The sequence below is a fragment of the Austrofundulus limnaeus genome, unplaced genomic scaffold (genome assembly GCF_001266775.1).
Source record: "Austrofundulus limnaeus strain Quisiro unplaced genomic scaffold, Austrofundulus_limnaeus-1.0 Scaffold160, whole genome shotgun sequence".
Taxonomy (NCBI): Eukaryota; Metazoa; Chordata; class Actinopteri; order Cyprinodontiformes; family Rivulidae; genus Austrofundulus; species Austrofundulus limnaeus.
In genome coordinates this window covers 439,847-463,819 of record NW_013952562.1, presented here as the reverse complement: position 1 = coordinate 463,819, position 23,973 = coordinate 439,847, and the positions used below count along the sequence as shown (strand labels likewise).

Here is a 23,973-nt window from a genome sequence, read left to right as displayed (position 1 = left end):
GATTTTTTGTCCTTTATGATTTTTTTTTATTTACTTAAAGTCTGCCAACAAAAATTCCATCTGCAAAAATCCAAATGCAAAAATATTCAACTGTAGAAAATTGCCTGCCAAAGCCAAAGCAATCAGAAGTAGATCAAGCCAAGTCAAAATGGCAAAACTCAATTGGTTGTCGATTAGTGCCTGGCATTTTGTAGTAATCTCTGTTTGACAGAAAAACCTCCTGACTTGTYTTCATTCAGCCACTAACCAACTAACTGTCAGGAAAGTCACCTCTGCGCAATGCACTGGTGTCACGTGAGTGTAACTGGATTGTTGAAAAGCCGCTGACTCGATATAATACTGATTGCTTTGGCTTGAGATTTTTTGCAGTCAATTCTTTTGCTGGTGAATTTAAAGTAAAAAAAATTCACATACACAACTGCAAAGGAAAAAAATCAGTGTTTTAAATTCAATGTCTATAAAAAGTCTGATTCTAATGAGACTATATTTTGTCCATATAAAATGTGTGAAATTGACAGTTACAGCAAATTAGAGTTTAATCAGCTTTATTCCAACCATTTTCCAGTTGTAGATATACATCCACTGATAACTTTATGTAGGTTTCATTAAAATCTAACCGAGTTTTGATATATTTTGGTAATAGACACACACTTACACAGACTTGACAAACCATGATCACCCTTTTGCCTTTTTCAGCAAACCCTAATAAAACTGGTTGTCTCCATGTTCTGGAAGTCATTTCCTCTRGAATACTTGCTCACATTTTCTCACACTGTGACTCATTCTGCAGCTCAGTGTCACATCAGGCTTTGTATTATTATTCCTGAATATATTCCTAAGGCTTTGATTRAGGGCCTCGATCCTATTTATTATTCATAGCCTGATCTATAAAACATTTTAGCCCTAAAATTGAGGATATGCACTTTTCCCCCAACAGTACAACGCCCTCTGACAACATTTGAATGTCAACAAAATGAAACAAGAATTCAAAAACCTGGCTTCTTGTTTATATATGAACACATCTGCATGCACATGGGCCCAGTTTACACAGACTTTATCTAATCTGCATTTTTTTTAGCATTTCCAAACACAAACTTTAAAGGGAGACACTGGAGGTGAAAAGGGAGATTTTTGTTGTAAGGTCAAAGGTCAAACGAAAATATGTTTTTGTTTGACTGCCCCAGTGCRACGGCTGGAAAACATGCACTGTTTCAAAAGCAGCCTCATTTACATTAAAAAGCCTGGACCGAAATTACATCATTTGCATTCTTGTCATCACATCACATCTTTGACCCCAGCGTCACCAGAAAACTTGTAATGAACCCCTTGGTCACTGAAGGAGCTTTTTAATTGATCCGTGTGTTCCCCCGTTTACTAATTCTGTGTATGAAAGTCAACCTCTGCAGGACTCTGAGCTGAGCCATGAGCTGGGCTACAGATGGCGGGGCAGAAAATATGAAGGAAGAATGATTGATCCTTTTCAGCCTGATCAACACACTGGAAAATTGCCACTTGATAAATTCAAGGTGAATCATTAGGGTGTCGTAATGATCCCAAACCACTCACACTTGAGGATTCATAAGTCGTCCCCCTGCGCCAACACTGACATCATGATAATTAGAGGATAATAGAGTCTTTTGAATGTCTTGTACTTTTGATGCACGGAGGTGATTTTTGTCTGAGTCYGTTTCTGGAAGAACAGCTCTGCAAAGATTGTGGAACTACTTAGAATAAGTTGTCAAATAAATCAGGAGCAAATAGCTTTTACTTCCTCTCTGCCTAAATTTGTACAGTACAGCCTTGGAGTCTGTGTAGAGATAATAAATTGTGGAATGAATCACTGAAGACTAACAACAAAGGTGTGTGCAACAACTTCTTGGCAGCCAGCACTGAATGGGCTTCAGGGGAAATAAGATGAAACGGAGAAAAAAAAAACCTATGGTGAATGTGTCACACAGAATCCATAGTATAGCTGTGAAGATATACACGCAGTTTATTGTAATAAATACAAACATAAGTTCATATCAGTCGGATACACCAGTAGCTCAATGTTTTTTAGCTTGGCCAGTGAACAGCCAATGATACTCAAATATAAAGAGATAAAAATGTCTTTCCTGGTCACAGAGGCAATATGCAGTTCAGAAATGGTTCTAAATGTAAAATGATAATTTTGCTTTYGTGACTTATTAAAAGGAAGAGTTTTGTTTTTGGTCATTAGGTAATTATATCATCTTCAAGGATGTATTTAATGCTTGAGCATTAAACTGGAGTTTAAATATAATTTGTTTTTCAAAARTTTTCCTCAGCAGATGGAGAGGCTGTTGTACTGGTTCCAGAATAGGTTTTAAGTCTCTTGGCAAAAAAAATGCAGCTTGAAGAACTGTTTTCAGGTGTTTAATCTGTTTGATTCATATAAAACGGTGAAACCTGTTCCATGAGATGCACAAAGTAGCAAACATGTTTAAATTGAGCCATTTACAGAAAAGTTRTTTTGTTCTACTGTAGATATTTTATCATGATCACATAATTAATGTTTCTGTTCAACTAGAGATTGGAAGAAGAGCTTATAGAGAAACTTAAAACTAGTCAAAATCAGAATCTTCAATAGTGATGTCTGATACCACCGATTTTCTATTGATCCAATACTGATACTTTGTTCAAATACACCTAATATGTCTGATAAATCTAAAATAAGAACAATCACCACATCATAAGGAATACAAGACATCAAAGTAATTTAATTAATCCTTTTGAACTCCAGTGTACGTATACTGATGTGGTGTCCTTATTTACCACATAGCCAAGCTAATACAACAGAAAAACTAAATAGTGTACATAATCATAAAAATATGTGAAAATAGTGTTTTAAACAAAAAAAGAAGTAAAATAATAAAACCATTAAAACAAATTATTGTTTAAAGATCAAGAACTACTATAAAAAAGAAAACTTGCATCTTGATTTACGCTACTTGACCATGTTAACATGAATGTAAAGATATGATGAGCATGTGCTGCTGCGCAGACGCATTACTCAGGCGGAAGAAAAAGTAGTTCCCAGAACTGGGTATGATGTAGACAGTTTAGTTACTTTCCACTGTGTTCCTGTTAATAACAACATTACCTGAAATTACTTAAGTATGAAAGTATCAGTATTTTGATTTTAGAATGGATTTTAGAGCATAAAGTATTGATATTTCAGTATCGGTCGACACATCACAAATCAACCTAAAATGCTGAAATTAAAACCTCTCTGATCTAGATATAAATTTATAGAAATAAAAACGTAAAAAAAATTTGTTCAATTTTTGCAGCCTTGGAAAACACGTGAAAACTGGTGTCTAACAAGGATTCAAAAAGGACCAAAAGATGCATGACAGAGCAAAAAAGACAGAGGTGTAGATCACTGGAAACTGAAACACCATTTCTTCAAACTCAATTTCTACACTTAGGTAAATTTCAGTGTCAGCCAGGAAATTAAACATTTGTCCGAGGCTCGACATATGGATGAGATTCGTCTTTAACTCAGCAAGCAGTACTTCATATGTGCTCCATCTGACAGGTCATAGTGAGACCTCACTGAGGGGCCAATTTTAGTGCTTACTTTTTATTTTTTATATATATCTACATATTTTACCAACTCCTCAGTGAAATGAACACAGGAGGACAAACTGGCTGCTTAAACTAAAACAGACTTAACATGCAACGTGCACAAGTTACACTTTGGCATCATCACCAATATTTAAATACTTATTCTTTACTGGGACCTTCTACTCAATGTGATTTTTACCTTTTAAACCTAAAGCTACAGCTGTCAATAWATGTCATGGAAATGGTATTTGCACATATTAATGATCCAAATTTGTGTTTTTTTAACCATCTGTAACCAATGGGTAACCACCTTATGTTGAATTATGCTGTCTTAGTGTACAGGTGAAGTCCTAAAACACACACACACACACACACACACACTCATACACACACATAAACAACACATTCTGCAGCAGCTGAATCACTGTGAAGATGTAATCTGTGTATTCAGGCAGAAATTACACAAGGAAACAGAGAAAAAGACAGACATACTGCATTACGTGCTCCTGTGCAATACTTGAGTCAGTTTTTAAGATTATGTTGCTTAAATATTCAGTTGTACCATTCACATGAACAATCAGCTGGCTTCCTCTTTGAATCCATAACTACTTGATCTGATCATCTTATTGTTAAACTGCACCAGCTGAGCAACAGCTGTCCTTTTTCTTATATAAATGTAAAATGGCGTGGGTGAGTTCACTTGTCTGAAACTTAGGCAAAAAGACAAATTTAAAATTGTAGAAAAATCTTGTGTCATTCAGCATTAGGCAAATATTTTGGTCTTCAAAAAGTTCATACTCATTTATTTATGTGCAGGTCTCCTGAGATTCCACACCAGCATTTTTCTGAAGACGATTTCTGCTGCAACACTTGTTCATCCGTTCTCTAATTACGCTGTCATGAACTCTAACGTTTCAGGACAGGGAGATTTAAGATTCTGCTCCTGTGGGTTTTCTGAGGGGGCTTCTTTTTTTTTTTTTCAATTTCTCTGAGTCTGACCTCCGGGTGAACTCGCTCAAACATTCACTCCTCCGAGCCAGCGGCCTTGAATATTCTGTACTTGTGAATGAACTCACTGTAAAATAACTTTCTCACTTTGAATAACCTTAAAATTGTTTGGTCTTAGAATTATTTTTATAGGTCAATTCATAACAAAACCATTGCTGATATCTGGTCAACAACACACTCTTTAACTGCAGAGCAGACAGACGAAATGCCTGACGTTACGGAGCTGCACTCAGCAGTTACCCAAGTGCATTTAAGTTGCAGCACCCAACAGCTGCTYGTCCTCTTTAAACATCTACAATCTAAAAAAGGTTGTTGGGCTGTATTTAATGTTGGAGCCTTATTTATCCCACATAAATAGTTAGGTTTTGTGATGAAAACTTACTTTTACAGGTTCAATTAACCTAGTTACACATTTTTATCCACTGCAAAAAGATAATAGTTGATCCAATTTGAATGAATTGCTTCAACTGGCAACAATTAAATTCAGTTTATCCAAGTTGTTTTTAGCTTTTCAAATAGTATAACTTTCATAGTAATCAGAAATTCAAGTTGGTTAAAAAATCTTCATTGCACAAACAAAGCAATTTTTGTTTTTTTGTAAAAACACCACAGGTTCTTGTGCATTTTGCATAAATGATTATCCTAAAATCTCACTAAAAATAAAAACAACATGATAAAGCACACATTTACAATGATTTACGCACAAATTGTATTTTTAAGTATTACGTGAGTGATCATGTATGTTTGAAAAGTTCAGTTTTTTTATTTGGAACAACTTAAAACTTTGAGTTGACTCCAAAAAAATTAGGTCAGAGGGATTTTAATCATTTATTTGAAAGAAACTAAATGATTTAAACTAATTTGATTTAAATTTGTCAAATTAAATAAACTTCATAAATTAATTTGTATAAATTTGTTGCAAATTGAAGCTATTTAAATTTGATCAACCATTCTCTTTTTAATGTAATTTTTCATCTGCTGTTTCTGTTTTTAGACCAGCTTTAGTTAAATGATTAAAGACACTTTACGTTGTGAATTGTGACTCATGGTTGCACTCAGTAGAAAAGCAGGTGATTCTGCACAAATCAACTCACCTTCCTAAAACTTTAATGATTATGGTGACTGACAGAGCTCCGAGAAGACCTCCGATGGCAAATATGGACACTGTGACGGACCAGAGAAGGGTGACTGTCTCTGCTGGAAGGGGCTCGCCGTATCTCTCCATCCACGTCTCATTGTAAAACGATTTAATGTACTACAAAACAAAAAAAGAGGATTAGCATTCACGTCATTTTAAAAGATATAAATGACTAAAGCCATTAAAAAGTTTAAGAAAAGGTCCCTTTGAACAGCCAAACTTTCTTTGAGTGTTTTTAACGTGCTTTTGATCAATGCATCTCTAGGCTTCGTCAGAGGCTTTTATTGTTTTGTTTTTGTTTTTTCAGTCATTTTCAGTTCAGTCCTGATGGCTGACCATGACAGCATAGTGTGGGATGAGTGTTTAAAAATTGAAGGGGAAAAGAGCAAATATTAAAAAGGTAGTAGAAGAAGAAAGTGCCGAGCCTAAAAAAGCCTGTCTACAGCAGATGAACTGTATCTGAAAAGTTATATATTAAAAAGACAAAGAAAACAATCCAGCAAAGAACAGATCTGTCCTTATCATGATGTTAGTGAGCAAATATTATTTTATATGTCAAACTGTGATCTCTTTTGATTGATTTCACAAGAGACAAGGAAAATTTGTGTTCTTGAGAAAGGCAGCAGGAAACAGTGATTAAAAATCCAATTAAAAACAGAGTTCTGTTAGTTGTTAGGTATTTTAGCAGCTTTTGTGAAAACAACCCTTCCTTTAAAAATGATCAGTTACCAGGACTGAAAATAAGTGAAAAAGCAGCCAACAACTAAGAAAAGAAAATTTAAAGGCCCTTCAAAACGCCTGAAGAAGTTTTGATCAAGATCAAAAAAATTACAGGAAAGTGAGGCTGCTTGGAAATAAAATGTAGAAAACATAGTAAAATGTAAAAAATAGGAATGGCTCAAGACATATGCACTTCTTCTTGATTAATGTTGCCTAACTTTAACTTTTTAACCAGATTTTCCCAAATTACAATATAAAATAGACAACAAAATAATAAAAGTAACAAGGCATCAAAAAAATAATTTTTAGCACAAAAGGTAAGCCAATTTGTGTTTTTTAGATCTTCTTTTCTGTTGTATCAATGCTTTTTTGCAAAACAAATTCTTATACCAGGCACCTGATTGGCAGCACCTGGAAGTACCAGAAGCTCAAACATCAACAACAAAATGAGCTGTTTGACAAATAAGATTTGGCTCTTTTTTTTCATATGTGCAACCCACATACTCAGCTCTACTGCTCATTTCACACATGCATCTTCCTTACAAATGTGGCATCATTTAAAAGGAAAATTAACAGGCTTTCCAACGATATAAGATTTAATGCCAAGAAGCACTGTTACAACAAAGAAATCACCTACCAAACAAATTTCTTTAATTTTTGTGTTGAGTTTAATATATGTATATTTTAAATGTGATCTGGTAACAGAAGTTTTACTACAGTCAGTCATCAGCCACCAAGTCAAACAGTCAACATTCTAGCTGAAGTTTCTATGGAAAAGTGTCTTTTATTCAACTGCTGCAACAATTCTGATCACTCGTCCTAAACTGTGCATCATTGCTGAGCGTTATTGAAAACTATTGAAGTCACAGTCATTATCCAGCTCAGCAGTAAGGCTTATAAGCATCATGCATACAGCTGTCAAAGCTGCCTTTAATGCTACTGTAGAGATCCAGAAACATGCAGCTACCTGCCTTGACTTTTGAAAAAGAAACATGACCTTATCATCTTCTGCAACAAAAACCTCTGCATGCTAAGCTGCCTATATGTTCATTACTGCCCAGCATTGTTCTGTGAAGGCAGTGGTCTGTATGTTCACATAATGACTAGGAACCAGCTCGTTATCAGATAAAACAAAGGTTTTGTGAGAAATAAGTTTTTCTGAGCGCTGACAGTTCGGCTGCAGGACATTGATCATCTCCTCTCTTTCCCGAGCCAGCTTTGATTTCTGGGAGGAAGATTTACAATGATTAATTGAAAACACACTGCCATAAATATAGATTCATACCACTGACAGAGATCATTCTCTGTATAACATAATGTCTCTCTCTCTCTCACTCTCTCTCTCTCTCTCTCTCTCTCTCTCTCTCTCTCTGTCTCGCTCCACTCTGCTGCTCAATCAGTGATACTTTACCAACATAAAGCGATGCACATGCTGGCAGAACAAAAATCTGATTAGAGACCCATTTAATGCTGAGTAAATAGCATCTAATTCTATATTTAGTGTGCAATATCTGAAGAGCATATTTATAAGAATTCATTGATTTACTGAGGGTACATTTCTGACACTTCATATATTATTTCTTTTGAAAAACGGCTCACTGCTGGAGATGGACCTGCTGAGTGAGAAGACATCTGAAGATTGGTTTAAACATGCTGCGATGTGACGTGCAGCGTTGAGAGATTATTGTTGTTTTAGTGGTTTGCTACTAAAAAGTCTGATTAAACCCTTTGTAAAATGGGGTATGATGTGTGTGTGGATGTGTGTGTGTGTGTATCAAATCTCTCTGTAATGTCTTTTCATCGTAATGAACCCTGGCACTGCCTATTCCCGTCTCTGCCTCACAGCTGAGCGCAGTGGCTCAGAGCAGACAGTAAACTCCTCTGTGATCATCAGATTGTKGCTTGGCAGGAGAAGATCCACTAAAAGAGGCGCCGTTTGTTTTTTGTTCATTTTTAAAGACAGCGGCTGCAGCAGCAGGAACCCTACAGTGGTGGACAGAAGGCAGCGCTGCATTAATGATCAGCTTAAGTTCCTGGTGTGGAGGGGGTAAAGCAAACTATGAAGGAGAATAAAACATGGATCATTCAGAATGCTGATAGTTAGCTGTATTCACAGAAGAGCAGTGGCTGTGACTTCAAAGGGATAGTTTAGCTCATTTGAAGTGGGGCTGTAGAGCTACTTAGTACATCACCTACAGGAGAAGCTGATTAGATACGTACTGTACCTAAAGTTTTGAAGAAGAATAACACAGAGTATACAATATGTGGGTCATGTAAAACAGAGAGGGGGAAAAAGCTTTAAAAATATACATTTTTAAAGGGATAGTTTAATGAATTGGTGTTCAGTGGAGTTGCCATCTTTCTTGCAGCTACTGAACAACCAGACAGAACTTTCCCAAAAAGAACTAAATGATTATTTTCATCGACACTCTCTTCAGCTCCACCTATTGATACTGATTGGACATTGCCTATAAGYTGTTTTAGCTAGTGACGCGCCTCCATAGGCGCCATTACTTTGCAGCGAGTCATGTCAACAAAATGATAAAGTTCCAATGAGGGATGTACATCAGTCTGTCACAAAAATATTCATAGCCCCCTTATTTCTTATCCCRTTTCTATAAAATGTCTTAAATTAAAGCTGAGAAAATTGCAGATGYGATATGTAAAAATAAGTGTTCTCCCAAGAGATGATTTTAGAAGCAATCTGATAACTTTTCGTTATACGTTTTGCTATGGAAGCTAGAGGTGGACACTGTTTGACCCACAGTGTGTACAACTCAATTTTTCTTTGTTTCTTGGAAAATCTAATGTGTAGAAATTTGACATTTATTAAAAGCAATCTATTTTTAATTGTCCATTTAAAAAATAATAATGACAAATTCAATTGCATTTCATTTTCGTTCAGTTTCRTTAATATTTAGTTCCAACAAGTTGAACAGAGAACCTACATTGTGCCATCACACACCAAGCAGATGAATTCATGTAACTCCTTAGTGACAAAATCTGAAATGCTTGCACCTAAATTAGAATGRAATTACAAGATCCACATCAGCCAGAGCCGGGGAACATTTCACAAATACATCATACTGTATTTACAACCTACAAAACTATAAACCTAACATGACAAAACTATTAATAAAAATATGTAATAATTTGTTGGAACAACATATTTGTCTTTGAGCGGGTTTACCTGACATAAGGTTGTCAAAATCAAGCTAGCATAACTGACTTATTTCTTGCATCTCCACCATTTGTTTTAGATAAAAGTTATTTTAATGATGTGAAATGTGATACCCTTTGATCTTGTGAACTTGTCATGATGCTGAAAATTTATAACAAAACATTGCGTCTCTTTTTGATATTCCTTGCGTGACTGTCCACTGCATCTCATTTTCATGACTATCCATGAACGTTCCTGAGTTTTGACTCAATGCGTACAATGGTACCTGTGTGGTGTGCGATCAGTCATGTGACATCCAATCCAGCAATACATATGAAGGGTTCCACCTCATCTCTCTGACAAAAGGAAATGTCAGTTTCCTCCACTTTTGATCTGTTACCTTGCCTTAGATCAACTTTGTTTTGAATGGTTTAAAACACAAAACTTGAGATAAGAAGTAGCAGTTTAACAGTTGTGATTAAACAAGTGGTGGGTTTGAGTAAAGACGTAACTGCTCAGCTTCCTGGTGGGAAGTAAAATGTTCTGAACTTAGCACACTTTTACACCCTTTTTAAACTAAATTTCGGTGGCTAAAATTCAATAACTATGCTGCAGTTATCAACCTCACCTTCCACACCTGCACTTTTYTGTGCTTTTCCAAATGAACACCTCCAGTTTAAAGGTAACTCATGACTGTAGATAAGCCCTGTAAGTAGACAAGCCCCTTCAAAGAAAACTAATTATCCCTTTAAGTTTGAGAAGCCCAAAAAAGTAACCTTGGTCACAGTTTAGAAAAAGCTGAACAAAAAATATAAAAGTTAAAATTAATTCACCAAGATTAAGGTTTGGAAGTAAAAAGGAACTGCACAGGCTGAAMGGTCATTTGACTGAATTATAAGGATTCAAATCAGATCAAATGGATAACAGTTATGCTCTCAGTTATTGTAACTGGGCCAGCACTGGGTCAAGGTCACATCTGAGGTCCTGCATGTTTGAATTAGGAACCTGAGGACTTCGTGCAGCATTTTGTCCAGAGACACAAGATGTGTGAGGATTGGTGTGGTCCAGTTAAAAGTCTGTAACAAGGTGCAGTTTCAGGAGGAGTAAAACATTCGGACACAGGGTGTCACTGATGTAGCTCTGTGCTGTCAGGGTCCTCTAAAACAACGGTTCCCAAAGTTGTGGTTGGGACCCCACTGTGGGTCCCGAAACATCAAGGTTGAGTCTTGAAAAGATTGTCAGACTTATTTCTATTTAAAAATGACCAATAACAACATTTATTTTTGTCAGTTGTTACAAAAGCGTGTGGRCAGTGTCTTTAAAAATAAATGAAAGTAGCATAATGAAKGTTGTTACTACACCCTTGTTTATTTGACTTGATGCCAATGTTTATTGATCATAAATAGTTGGGGCCATAGGCCTCTGCGACTGTTATTTTGTGGGTCAGAAGCCAAAAAGGTTTGGGAAACTTTGCTTTAAAACACTACCAGACATGATCTGAAGTCCGACTGCACAGATCTTCATAGTGGCAGAACTGGTGCTCCCTCAGCGCCACCATACCCTCACGCAAGGGTCATTTGGGGTGATGCAGAACTGTCAGTCTATGCTGTCTGGTTATACCACTGCAAACCAATCGTCTCTGCTCTGATGTTCTGCTTACAAATGGGGCAATGATTCCATATTCTGTCTGATACCATACCAGGATGACACACATTCTCATAAAAAGTCAGGTATTTGTATTAAGATATAGACGTTTCTGGGTTTGGATCACAATATGCYAATTCTTCCTTGGTGTGGTTTGTTTAACCAAAACCTTAATGACATAAGTGGGCCCCCTCACTTACCTACTGGCAACTGGCTTAATTTAAAACCTACAATGCAACCTCCATCAAACATTCATTAACTGTTGGTAATGTTGTCTAACTGCGCCTACAAGGCATCCTCTGTGCCTGGTGAACTTTACTTAAAGTTCTGACAATCGCTGTGTTTCCATTCAATTTTAATGSGAATTTTGAGTGAACTTTTAAAATGTTGCAAGCAAGGGGGGGTGGGAGGTGGGGGAGATAAATGCAAATCAGGCGTGTTTCCAGCTTGAAGTCAATCAACCAGGCTACGCAAAGAGTAATTACGTCAGATGTTGACGTTACGCATAGCTGCCAGTAAACAGTAAAGAAATGCAATTCTCTTCGCATTACAGGAATAACCGGGAAGATGCCAACAGCAGGAGAAGGGCCCAGCTGCAGACACAGCAGCAGGTAGAATTATTGGACAGCAGGAAGGGCTGATCAGTCATGTGAGATAAAAGTTCCCTACATCAGAACTTTTTTGGTAAATGTACAGTATTTCCATCTTCCTTTTAGAGCATTAGCTCTTTTTCGGAAAAATGAAAAAGCACATCAAGCGAGCGTAAAAACCTTTTTTTGCGAAATTGAGAAAGTTTTTTTAGTTTTTCTGTTTCCATCCACATTTTCTAATGCAATACTTCAAGATGTGCATAAAAAAAACGTTGATGGAAACATGGCTACTGTTAAATGTCGTGACAACTGCCTGATAACAATATCACTCCACTCATGATGCCTCCACATATGTTCACACCTTACAAATGGACTAATTTTTATACCATCCCTGATCTACTTATGAACTGTTCCTTCTGGGCATCTAACTTTTTTTGTCAGTGAGTGAATAAAGATTGCTTTGCTTCCCATCATCTGAACTACAAGCTTCAGCTTCAGTTGATTTTTTCCCAGACTTTGATGAACACCATTCTTATAATCATTTGTGTCTTGTTCTTGCACAAGTCTTTCAACTTTTTCGTGTGCTGATGGATTTTTGAGCAATTTATCAATGCTTTGTGAAGGTAAGAAGAAAGGAGAAAAGTAAACTGTTAGACGTGAAGTCAAGAGGAAGATAACACRGTGTAAAACCATCTCTCCAGGGTCAAATTTAACCAACATGTAAAGTGTGTTATACTATTTGATAAAGCCTTTAAACCTGGGTTATAGTGGCAGTTTATACACAGATTTTTATTCAAAGCAGTGTTCTTAGCTTGTTATCCTGATACAGAGAACAGAATTTTAATAGAGGCCATTTTTTATCCCTCGCATTTTTCTGTCACATATAATACCACAGTAATTAATRTGTGTGGAAAACATTTCTGAACAAAATGTGTGCTGTTCCATCCTCATGCCTTACGTTAGAAATACATTAGAGCAAAGTGATTCCAATTCTGAAGATCAGTGCTTTTCAATTAGACTCGTTGCACAAAGCTGCCAGGTTCCCTYGACCCTTTTCCTCCCTGAATTCACCCGACCAATCATGATTAACGTCAGGATGTCTGGTTTGTTTAACTCATACAGATAAGATCTGATTAAAGAAGCATCCCTCCTCCTGACCACAGTGTTTAATATTGACTGAAATAAAGGAACAGGAAAGGTTTGGCTTCACTCTGCTCTAGAACATTCAAGGAGTTCAGTTATAAACAAGTTATAAAGAGCAGAAATTAGTTTTTTACAGGAGGGGTTATTAAAAAAAACTAAATATATGAAGTAAAATTCACTGAAGGATTGCATATACCCTGACATATTTCATGAGTTTAAACTAAGACCATCATTTATTGAGAAATAAAAGTTATAGCCTTTTCCATTATAGCTTGAAAATAGTATTATGCATAATTCTACAGGAAAAAGCAAAATTTTCAACAAGCTAATCTCTGTTAGCGTACATGTAAGGAATGACTTGCAGTTATTRCCACAACAAATTCTAACTCAGTATATTCAAAATTTGTTGCATTATTGTCATTTGTGTGTTTCCTAAAGTAAATTGGCTATGGTCGCTATTTTAAACCAGTTCACAGCAAACATTAATAAACTGTTGATGCACATCCAGTTACTACTTACTGAGGGTTTTATTAAATCCAGTGATTCATGAGATATTTTGCTAACAGGCTAAGCTGACTCCAATAGTTAAAAGCACGGCTTAATTAATACTTTTTGTGAAATTGGTTGGTTCTCAGAGTACTAATTGGGAATGAATTTCAGCTGATATCACAACAATTTTTAGCTTAATATCTATAAAATAATTTAGTTGCACATGCTTTTGTGTTCGCTAAGACTGATAAACTCTGGCATCCATAAAGAATCAGGTTGACTTCAAAAGTGAATTATTTGTGGGTATATATCAAGTGATTACTTTGAGAGTTTCATTAAAATCCATCCATTAGTTTGAGATATTTTGCYAACAGTATTCATTCATTAATGGCAAAATTTGATAAATAATTTTTGAAGAAGTCGGTAACGTGAATAAAAACAAGTAAAACAGATCAGTCATATTTTGATGACAATCATGGAAAATTACACAAAATTATATATATATTCACGTTTTGATTATTCATCTGGTCCTAATTTTATTCACCATCATGACACTTACTGTACATTCCATAAATATCTAGATCACAACACAGCTTTTCTGCACAATTATTCTCCTCACTCACAGGTGCAGCACAGACAGTGATTTGTAGATAATATTACATGTGTAGCAAATGAATGTGGCACAGCCAGCGACATAATGACCAGAGCAGAGGGATGGCCAGACTTTCTATYACAAGTGCAGTCTTTCTCAGAGAGAAAGCTGAGTCAAGCAGCTCCTCGGGTGATTCTGACTTCTAACTGCAGCTGAGCAGACTGAGCAGCACTGAGGCGACACCCACTCACAATGCAGTCATGACTGGGTTTCTTCTAAGAACAAAAAAAAAGCATGAATAGGAATTTAGCTGCTGTGTTTCCCCCTCAGCCCAAGTTCCATTTTCACTACAGAGGACTGCAGGAATAAAAAAAGTCAGGTCTGAGCAAAACAACACAGATTATCCACAGCATCAAACCAGCAGCATAAAACTGGGTGAGCCTCCCTCTCACGGTGCCAGAACAAATCTGTTCTGACCTGTCGAGGCTCAGAGGAGTGACTCCTCAGGATGCCTCGTTATGTCTGCAGATGCCAGGAGGACGTGTTCTTWGTTAGCTCACACTAATCTCCAGGCAGTGGCACTTCTTTCAGTAATCTTCACATGAATGTGAGRACCCAAGTTTCCTCTCAGAAGGTAGTCATTCAATGTTTTAYGCTTTCACCTCTAACTGGTTTGAATCTCAGGAGGAATGTGGGTGCATGCATCCCAACCACATTATTATATCATATTATATACTGTACATATATATATATATATGTTTACCTGCTATCCCATGCAGGGCCTTGGGGAGCTGGTGCTTCCCTCCAGTGGTCATTGAGTGACAGGTTACCAGTCCAAMCCAGGTGTTTTAATAAGAATAAAGTTTGTTTTATTCATCTTTACTGCTACTATGGACTTTGTTGTGTATGACCTTTTCTGCTTCAAATGTTCATTCTGCATTGCGTTGTACATCACTTTGCTGCTAAAATACTGCAGCTGTTCATATAGAACTTTCTTGGCTTTGTTTCATCTGGTATTTTATTTTGAAAATCCACACAAACTCCACAMAGAAAGACCCCAGGGCCCACCTGGGGCTTGAACTCAGTACATTCTTGCTGTGAAGCAACAATTCTAATCACTAAGCTGCCRTGGGACCAATTAATAACATTTTGATAGAAGTGAGATTTAAGTTTTTTAAAAAATCTAAAGTGTTTTTTTTACAATTACAATAATGAGGCTCAAGTTTGTGTAGGCAGGAGTTTCTGGACATAACTTGGTTTGATGAGAAGAATCTCCTGATCCAAATAACTTATTTTGAAATGAACTGTAGTAAATATACACTGCTCAAAAGAATAAAGGGAACACTTAAACAACGCACGCTAACTCCCAATCTTAATCAATGAAATATTCGCATTGAGTACTTTGAATGTGCTTCACAAAAGTTTGATTTACTTGGACTTAGCGTGCGTTGTTTAAGTGTTCCCTTTATTWTTTGAACAGTGTATGATGTGTGGCCTATAAACAGGGCTGTGGTCTGTGGTCTGTGCTGGGGTCTTGTAATCCTGACGCTGCAGGATGTAAGAGCATCCAATGTAAAAATAGTTGCCAAAAATTTGAAAGCAATGACGACACTTGCAGAAGGGAGCAGCCAAAACAATATTTGGTCCAAATATTGTACTAGTTATTAGTGTTTTCAATAAATAAAAATGTGTGAAAATCTGTCAGCACCAATTATTATTTGTATTTGGTTGGATTTGTAGCTAAACCTGGCTGATTGGAGTCCTACTCCAAGTGAGCGTTTATTGGTTTCCAGATGTGCAGCTAACTCAATGAAAAATTAGAAATCAGGACAGAATCAATGGTGATTCCTCACAACAAAGCAGCCTGAGAGTTTGACTCACCAGAGCAGGTGCATTGACCACTGACAGGTTGTAGCCATAAAGGAAAGAAGAACCAAGGGCCCCGAAGAAGGCTGCACTGAACAGGCAGGCAGTGATTGGCTGCTGCTGAAGGAGAAAACAAAACAGAGTAAGTAACTAAGTAAGTAAAAGTAAGTAAGTAAGTAAGTAAGTAAGTAAGTAAGTAAGTAAGTAAGTCAGTAAGTAAGTAAGTCCATTCAAGTCATACAGAACTCATCAATGTCAAGGTCGAGATAATTGACTAAAGAACATTTTCTTTATAGATACAGATATTTAGGTCAGAAAATTCTGTCATTCACTTTATCATCATCATACATACATCATATATTTTTTCACATATCTTTGAGCAAATCGTTAAATAGTTCAAGTTCATAAGGGCAAAAGCAGCTCTCCTCCTTGAGACATTTGAAATCATTAATACAATAAATATTGTTTTGCAACAGTGACAAAACTTCATTCAGAATCAACAGATCAGTTTAAGTATTTTGGTTTTTATTTGATTCAAATCTTACATTTAAGTCATTTTCCATTGAGGGGAGTGAAGGAGCAGAGCAACTTCCCAGACTGACAACAAAAACCATCATCTGCCCTACTTTTGGCCCTTGAGAAAGACCCTTAACCCCTGAGCTGCTCACCAGGCACCTTAAATGGCAGCGCCCTGCTCCATTTGTGCGATGGGAAAAATGCAGAGAAATGCTTTCCCCAATGAGGGGCAAGAAAAGATATTTACATTTTTTAATTGATAGATATCTCTTACAGCTTGCCACATACTTCACAAGACATAGACCATCTGTTCTCATTCCTTTTGCTCATGAATATTTTAAACATAAAGACAAACTGAAGTGCAGAACTCCGCAGCACACGACACATGTAAAAGCTTTTAAAAGCCTACAAAAAACAACACATCTAAATTATTTAAAGATAAAAAACAACAAAATATTCGTACATTTTCTGCAAAAAGACCACAAAACTTTTCCGACCAATGGTGCACAATAATTAATAAACATGTCCCTTTGCTGTCCAGCTGAGGTCTACTCCATTACGTGCAAGACCAGCAATAGAGCCGCCTGTGTCTCTGTGCTGTCTCCTCCGTGCACAACATTTGTGCCATGAGATTTTGTATGACCATTTTTAAAGGTTTTGCTGGAACAGTTGAAGAGATGGCTGTATTTTCAACAGTCTCAGCTATCTCCTCTTCAAATGTAGACAAAAATACATCTGTGTAGTTCATCCATTTTTCTGCATAAATACACTGACAAAGTTCTGACCAATCACACAATACTTGGCACAAAGATACTAAGCTAACCTGGGCACAGAAGAAGTTCTCAGAGATGTGAGAACAAAAAGATACATTTTTCATCCTGCAACAATGTCAGAGAGAATAAATATCTTGACTTAGAGTATGTACCAAGATTTTGTCACTTTTTGTCCAGCCTTGAGTGTTTTCACTTATCTGTTGACAGTGAAAAATGGTTGATTGATTGATTGATTGATTGATTGATTGATTGATTGCCATTGTACAGAGCACAATGAAATTACATTTAAGAACACTCATTCAAGAGACACACATGACGAAAAAATGGGGGAACATTTGATCAGGTCATGCGGCAACCAGCATGGGTCGCGCTACCTTTAAAAATAAAAACAAAATGGTAGATGGTTGATGGTTAGATGAGGGAAAAAAACATCATATCAACAAAAGGTGACACACTATGGTGCTTAAAAAAAACCTCTACAAGCAAGAACACATTTATTATCATTTATTATTACATTTATTATTTATTTATTATCAACATATATTTATTATATTATTAGCCAGAGGAGTAAGTGAGTTTAGGGGGTGTGTATCTGAAGCCATGAAAGTTGTATGCACTTGTGTGAATATCTGAAGAATGAGTCAGAAGAATCTAGTCCCCAAAAGATAAACCCACAGTTCAGCAATTGCTCAGAATACTGTTGTTGAATTGTTCATTCTGTGCAGCTTCAGGTTGTCCTTCAAGAAATCAGATTACAGACAAGAGTGAGAGGGGGAAGGTGGGGGGGCACGACGACGTAAACACCAGGAAGAATTTGGTTCCACAGCCTTTTCAAGGTTGTGTGTGTGTATGGGGGGGATCTGTAATCAGTTGTTTGGGAACAGAAGAAAATGTTTTCGGTCAGGCTGACAATGATACTTTTTCATCTGCCTTAATGTTCGCTGGTACATCTGAAGTTTGCGAATCCAACCAGACAAATAGTGTGGATAATCCCGCCGAGCCATGCTATCAGCTTCTCCAAGATCAATTCCATCTCACCAGCAAAGTCCAGGGACCACAGCCGGCCTGCGACCCTCAGCAGAACCGCTTGCAGACCAAGTCCCAGCTTGCTCAAAGCTAAAGTCTGAGTCCCTTGTTTGACCTTTGAACTCCAGGTTTATTGATGATAATGAGATGGGACATCAGCTGGTGGTTATACATATAAGGGTTAGAAAATAAAATTGCAACTAAAGTAATGGTGTGCTCATGTTTCACTCTTTAATTTCCCAAATAGGTTCAAACTTTTCTAAAAAAAAAACACTTTTCTGACTCAGCCTCAAACTTTAAACGTAAACATTTTTTAATATTTGGCACAAACTGTCCAGCTGCTTTGATAATATGTAGCACATCTGGCGGCAGATTATTTTAATGGCACAAATCATCTAATAAGCCTTCAGAAGAGACACAGCTGGGTTCAAGTCAGTGGATTAAATTCAATCATGTCATAAATGAGATGCAGCCAAATATTTCATTTATTTGTTTGAGAAATAGAGTTCAAGTCAAAATCTGGCTCTTGGGAAAATTTAAGCTTATTTTATTTGAAACGTTACTGCTGAGGAAACTATCCAGTTTAGTTGTATCATGCACCGTTAACTATTGATAATTGTTTTGATCATTCAATCTAGCACTCCATGAAGGATTGCATACTGTATCACCAAAAACCCAGCATACTAAAAGTTAAAACAAAGATCTTTTAGTGCTCAGAATATGTGTTGAGAATGACGACTACTACTACAGCTTATTGTAGCTCAATATCTGCAAAACTGAATTGTGTTGACTCCAAAAGTTAATCAGTTGTAGATGCACTGAACAAAAATATAAACACAACATATTCTGAATGCACAGAGATACCGTGATGAGATCCTGAGGATCATTGTTGTGCCATTCATCCATGACCATCACCTCGTGTTGCATCATGTCACCATGATGCAAAAATCTGTGAACAATTTCTGGAAGCTGAAAACATCCCGTTCTTCATGGCCAACATTCTCTTTGGACATTGAGCATGTGTGTGCTGCCCTGGATCGGCGTATACAACAGTGTGTTCCAGTTCCTGACAAAATCCAGCGGCTTTGCTGCCAAAGAAGAGAAGTGGACCAACGTTCCAGAGGCCACAATCAACATTCTGATCAGCTCTATGCAGAGATGTGTTTCACTGCGTGAGGCAAAAGGTTGTCACACCAGATACTGACTGTTTTTTCACCACATTTTAGAGCAGGGCTGGGCAACTGGCAGCCTGCAGGATGTATATGTTATGGCCCACCAATGACGTTTTTTTAGTTTACTTTCAAAAAAAGCAGTCATAGCAGCTATAAGGATCTACCTACATATGTGAACAGACATTTTCAGTGAGGAAGTTCAACAAATCCAGACCCTGTGTCACTGACGATCACCTCTCTGCTGTTCTTTGCATCACCACCTGGCATTCAGACAGATTTTGATGCACTTGTTAAAGCCCAAAATGACAGACTGGATTTTTCTCACTGAATAAGTAAATTTAACTGAAAAGCAAAGCACTTTGCTTTTCAGTTAATATTTATCAATATTGCTTTTTGAATCCATTTGATACCATACTGCAAAACAGCTTTTGTATTTGTTTGTGAAGACTGACATGTTGAAAATAAAATGAAACTTGCACTGGCTGCCTGTTCACTTCATATTGATTTTAAGATTCTTTTACTTACATTTAAAGTTTTAAATGGTCTAGCACCCAGTTATTTTTGTCCCTGTTGCACTTTTATACCCCACACAGAGAACTAAGATCTTCTAATCAGATGCTTTTAGTGCAGCCAAAGGCAAAACTAAAGCATGGAGGGGAACTGGTTTTTGCTATGGCGGCCCCCAGACTCTGGAACAACTTACCTCTTGAGATCCATACTGCAGAGTCTGTTCAGTCTTTTAAATCTGACTTAAAAACTCACTTTTTTACACTGGCTTTTAATTCACGTTCGGTTGGAGCTACCTCAGGAATTTGCAGTTTGTGTCTTTTTATTTGTTGTCAGCTTATTATTAGTTTCATTGTATTGTGTCTGTGAAGCACTTTGGTCAACACTTGTTTTTAAATGTGCTACATAAATAAAGTGATGATGATGATGATGATGATGATGATGATGATGATGATGATGATGATGATGATGATGATGATGATGATGATGATGATGATGATGATCAAACATCATGGTTGGTTGTGTTTTTACTGTTTGTATAGGAACATTTTTAACCTACACAAACTTTATCACCTACATCACAATTTCACATACATATAGAAATATTTACAACATATCCTTGTCTTAATTAGCAGCAGCTAATCAAAATATTTATTGCTCTTAACTACGGAAGCCGAGAGCGGCCATCATCAATCATTATTGAGATCTCAGATCTCTTTTCCAGAGTGTCCTGGGCTTGAAGGCAGCCTATTAATTGTTCATAATTGTGTTTTTGTATCATCAGGCTCAAATTGTGATGTTTCTCATGTACAGATAACTTTCATATCAGCCCTCGTCATTAAAGGAGACAACTGGCCAGACTGCAGCTCAGCAGGCGTTTACACTGTCATCTTGGACTTGATGATATAATAAATACAATAAACTTTATCGGTCACCAGCTGAGGTGATCGGGCCATCTTCATGGTTACTGAATGATAAACAAGGAAAACCATAACTCATTATCACGAGAAAATGGTCCTTGTTTTCTCGTCATAACGACATTTTATGTCGTTATCACAAGAAAACGGTCCTTGTTTTCTCGTGATAACGACATTTTATGTCGTTATCACAAAAAAAAAACATGGAATACTGTATACTTATTAGCGGAAAACGGCCGCTCTCGGCTTCCGTACTTAACAATAGGTGAAAAAAATGACTACTAAGCAGAATTAAGAATTAGGTTTTGGCCCTCCAGCATAGCTCAAATTTATTGTGCCCCCCCACAAAAAAAATTGTTGCCCCTGTTTTAATGAGATCTTTATTTGTGACTGGCCTAAGGCACATTTGTGCAATAATCATGCTGTCTGGTGAGTTTCTTGATGTGCCACATCTGTGAGGTAGAATGGTAAATGGACTGTACTTGTATAGTGACTTTCTATCCAACCAGGATACTCAMAGCGCTTCACACTACAACCTGTGCCCTCATTCACACAGCGCTCTATCAGATCTCCTATAAAGCTAACATGTACAATCAATCTACAGAGACTAATCAGTGCCAATCACATTCATACACTGATGGGACACACATCAGAGGCATTGGGGTAGATCGAACCGGTGACCTTCCGGCTCCAGGACGACTCCCCTAACCACTCTGCCACAGCCGCCCCAAGGTACAAGCACTTATTAACACGGATTTACCCAATATTTGAGAGACAAAGCCTTATTTTGTAGACAGAAAAAGTCTTAGATCTTTTGAAATCATGAAAAATGGGATCAAAAACAAATGTATGACTACTTTTTAAGAGTTTCAATACATTTTGTTCAATGGTTCATCAGATATTTTGCTGACAGACTGACAAGCACATCAACAGGCAGGAATAAAGGAAAGAGAGTAAATGTTATTCTGCACTTCGATGTGATTAGAACCAATTCTCACGGTTCATTTCATGAACAATAAATCAGAATAGAAAGATTCGGATGAAGAGAAAACAGCGATTTTGCAGCTAATCATCCAAAGCATTTAATGAGTTATAATGAAAACGTATTTTAAAGAGCTGMTGAAATGCCACAGCATCGTTAAACCATTTGTCTCTTGAGAAAATGGGTGTTCTTATCAGATTTATGACCCGTTTCTGTTTATGACATATCCAGAGAGCTGGAATGGCCTTTAGAGCAGACTGGGAAGATGGTGAGGAGTATAAATGCGTATCGTGAGTCATACTCTGCATACTCCACAGAGTTTACGTCACCAAACTCTGTAGAGGTTGAAGTGTTTGGCTCATTGTTCTGGCAAAGGAGAGCTTGAGGGCTGGACCATGAATGTTTGGAGTCATCCTGCATCTTTCTCTCATTAAACTGAATATTTATTACGTTAGACAAAAGTGTGAAAACTGATTTTATAGCTATTGCAAATCACTTGAACGAAACACATGTGGGTGCAGTTTAAAGATGATAAATAGTCTCCTGAATGCTTTAAGCATTGTTAAAGGAAAAAGGATGTGTTAGTGATTGAGGGGTGTGATATCGTGGGGCATGAACTGGCAGAAGAAGGAGAAAAATCTGACAAAATTACGAGAACATTATGATTATTGGAGAAATTCAACCAAGCAGATTCAGATCCTGGGAAACATATGAAATAGTCAGGTTTGGACCCAGACAGACACGAGGAAGTCAAGAAGAGAAGAACTAACAGAAGAGGGCATAGCAGATGACTAACTAAGGGCAGGTTAATGAAGACAGGGAAACTAAAATGATGAACACACCAGTATGTAAAACTGAAATCACAAGCCATAAATGAATCAAATCCTAAAACCCAAATCATGACAGAAATATAGTAAAAACTCTATGTGCTTCTTTTCACAAACCATACAACCATCATAAATCACCACTGGGAAATAAAGAATGGATTTCAAATGTAGGATTTCATGAAAATACTTGTGTGTGCAAAACAAAAAAATGCTAATTTGCCACAATGTAGGAGGTTGATGAGGTTTCACCAGACCGGTAAGAATTTCGACAGGTTTTTAACAGATTCTGAAGCATGGTCATCTATGTTAAACATTTTTCCTGAGAAATACAATTCAGATGTAGATGAATATGTTGAAGATCAGTCAGAGTGAAAGCTGGAGTTAGAGGAAGTTCAGGCTGTTTGAGTCAGATAAATGATCTTGATGTAGGCCTTGGTGGCAAAGCTTGATGGTGATCAGAACAACGATCATCTTCAGAACTAAACTCGTGCAAATCCATTTATATTTTTGTGTTCCTGAATGATGAGTTTCTTCTTAGTTCCCCTGCTGGATAATGCATGCTTGGGCAACCAGGAAGAATGAGGTTCACCATTAGTCAGCCTGGTGGTAGTGGCGTATGATGCAGCAGTTCTGCAGCTCCCTGCAGGATTAATCAATGGAATGTGAAAATCATCTTTCAAATCCAGCATCTTAACCAAAAGCATCGACCCAGATGTGCTTTTTTCCAGGGGCGCAGATAGGATTTTTGAACTGGGGGGGACCAAGTTTTCAGCAAATGATTTCCATCTAAGTAATTTTTAGTAATTTGATTAATTACTTTCATAATAGCTTTTGAGTGAATGGTTTGCAATAAAATGGCATTATAGAATTATTTGAAATTAAAGAAGAAAAATGAACATTGTTAAACACCTTCCAAGTCAACACTAACCATACATTGTTAAACTGTAATTTGTAAGGAGTACGACCGATCCACCAAAACTTGCCTCTAATGTTTTTAACAGCTGTCTGTTAACTAATTAACAGACAGGTAACTAACAGACAAGTAAGTGACAGACAGGTAATTAACAGACAGGTAACTAACAGACAAGTAAGTGACAGACAGGTAAGTGACAGACAGATAATTAACAGACAGGTAACTAACAGACAGGTAAGTGACAGACAGGTAAGTAACAGACAGGTAACTAACAGACAAGTAAGTGACAGACAGGTAAGTGACAGACAGATAATTAACAGACAGGTAACTAACAGACAAGTAAGTGACAGACAGGTAAGTGACAGACAGATAATTAACAGACAGGTAACTAACAGACAAGTA

General features: G+C 37.0%; 1 protein-coding gene across 1 annotated transcript in view; it reads right to left on the bottom strand.

Annotated features, from left to right (window-relative positions):
• The window catches only part of LOC106523557 (solute carrier family 2, facilitated glucose transporter member 9), a gene marked incomplete at its 3' end in the record, with an annotated part of 43,419 nt that overhangs the window by 7,111 nt on the left and 12,335 nt on the right, over positions 1 to 23,973 (bottom strand). Inside the window, 2 exon segments of the mRNA XM_014017024.1 lie at positions 5,691 to 5,851; positions 15,954 to 16,058. Coding sequence (XP_013872478.1) covers positions 5,691 to 5,851; positions 15,954 to 16,058 — 266 coding nt within the window.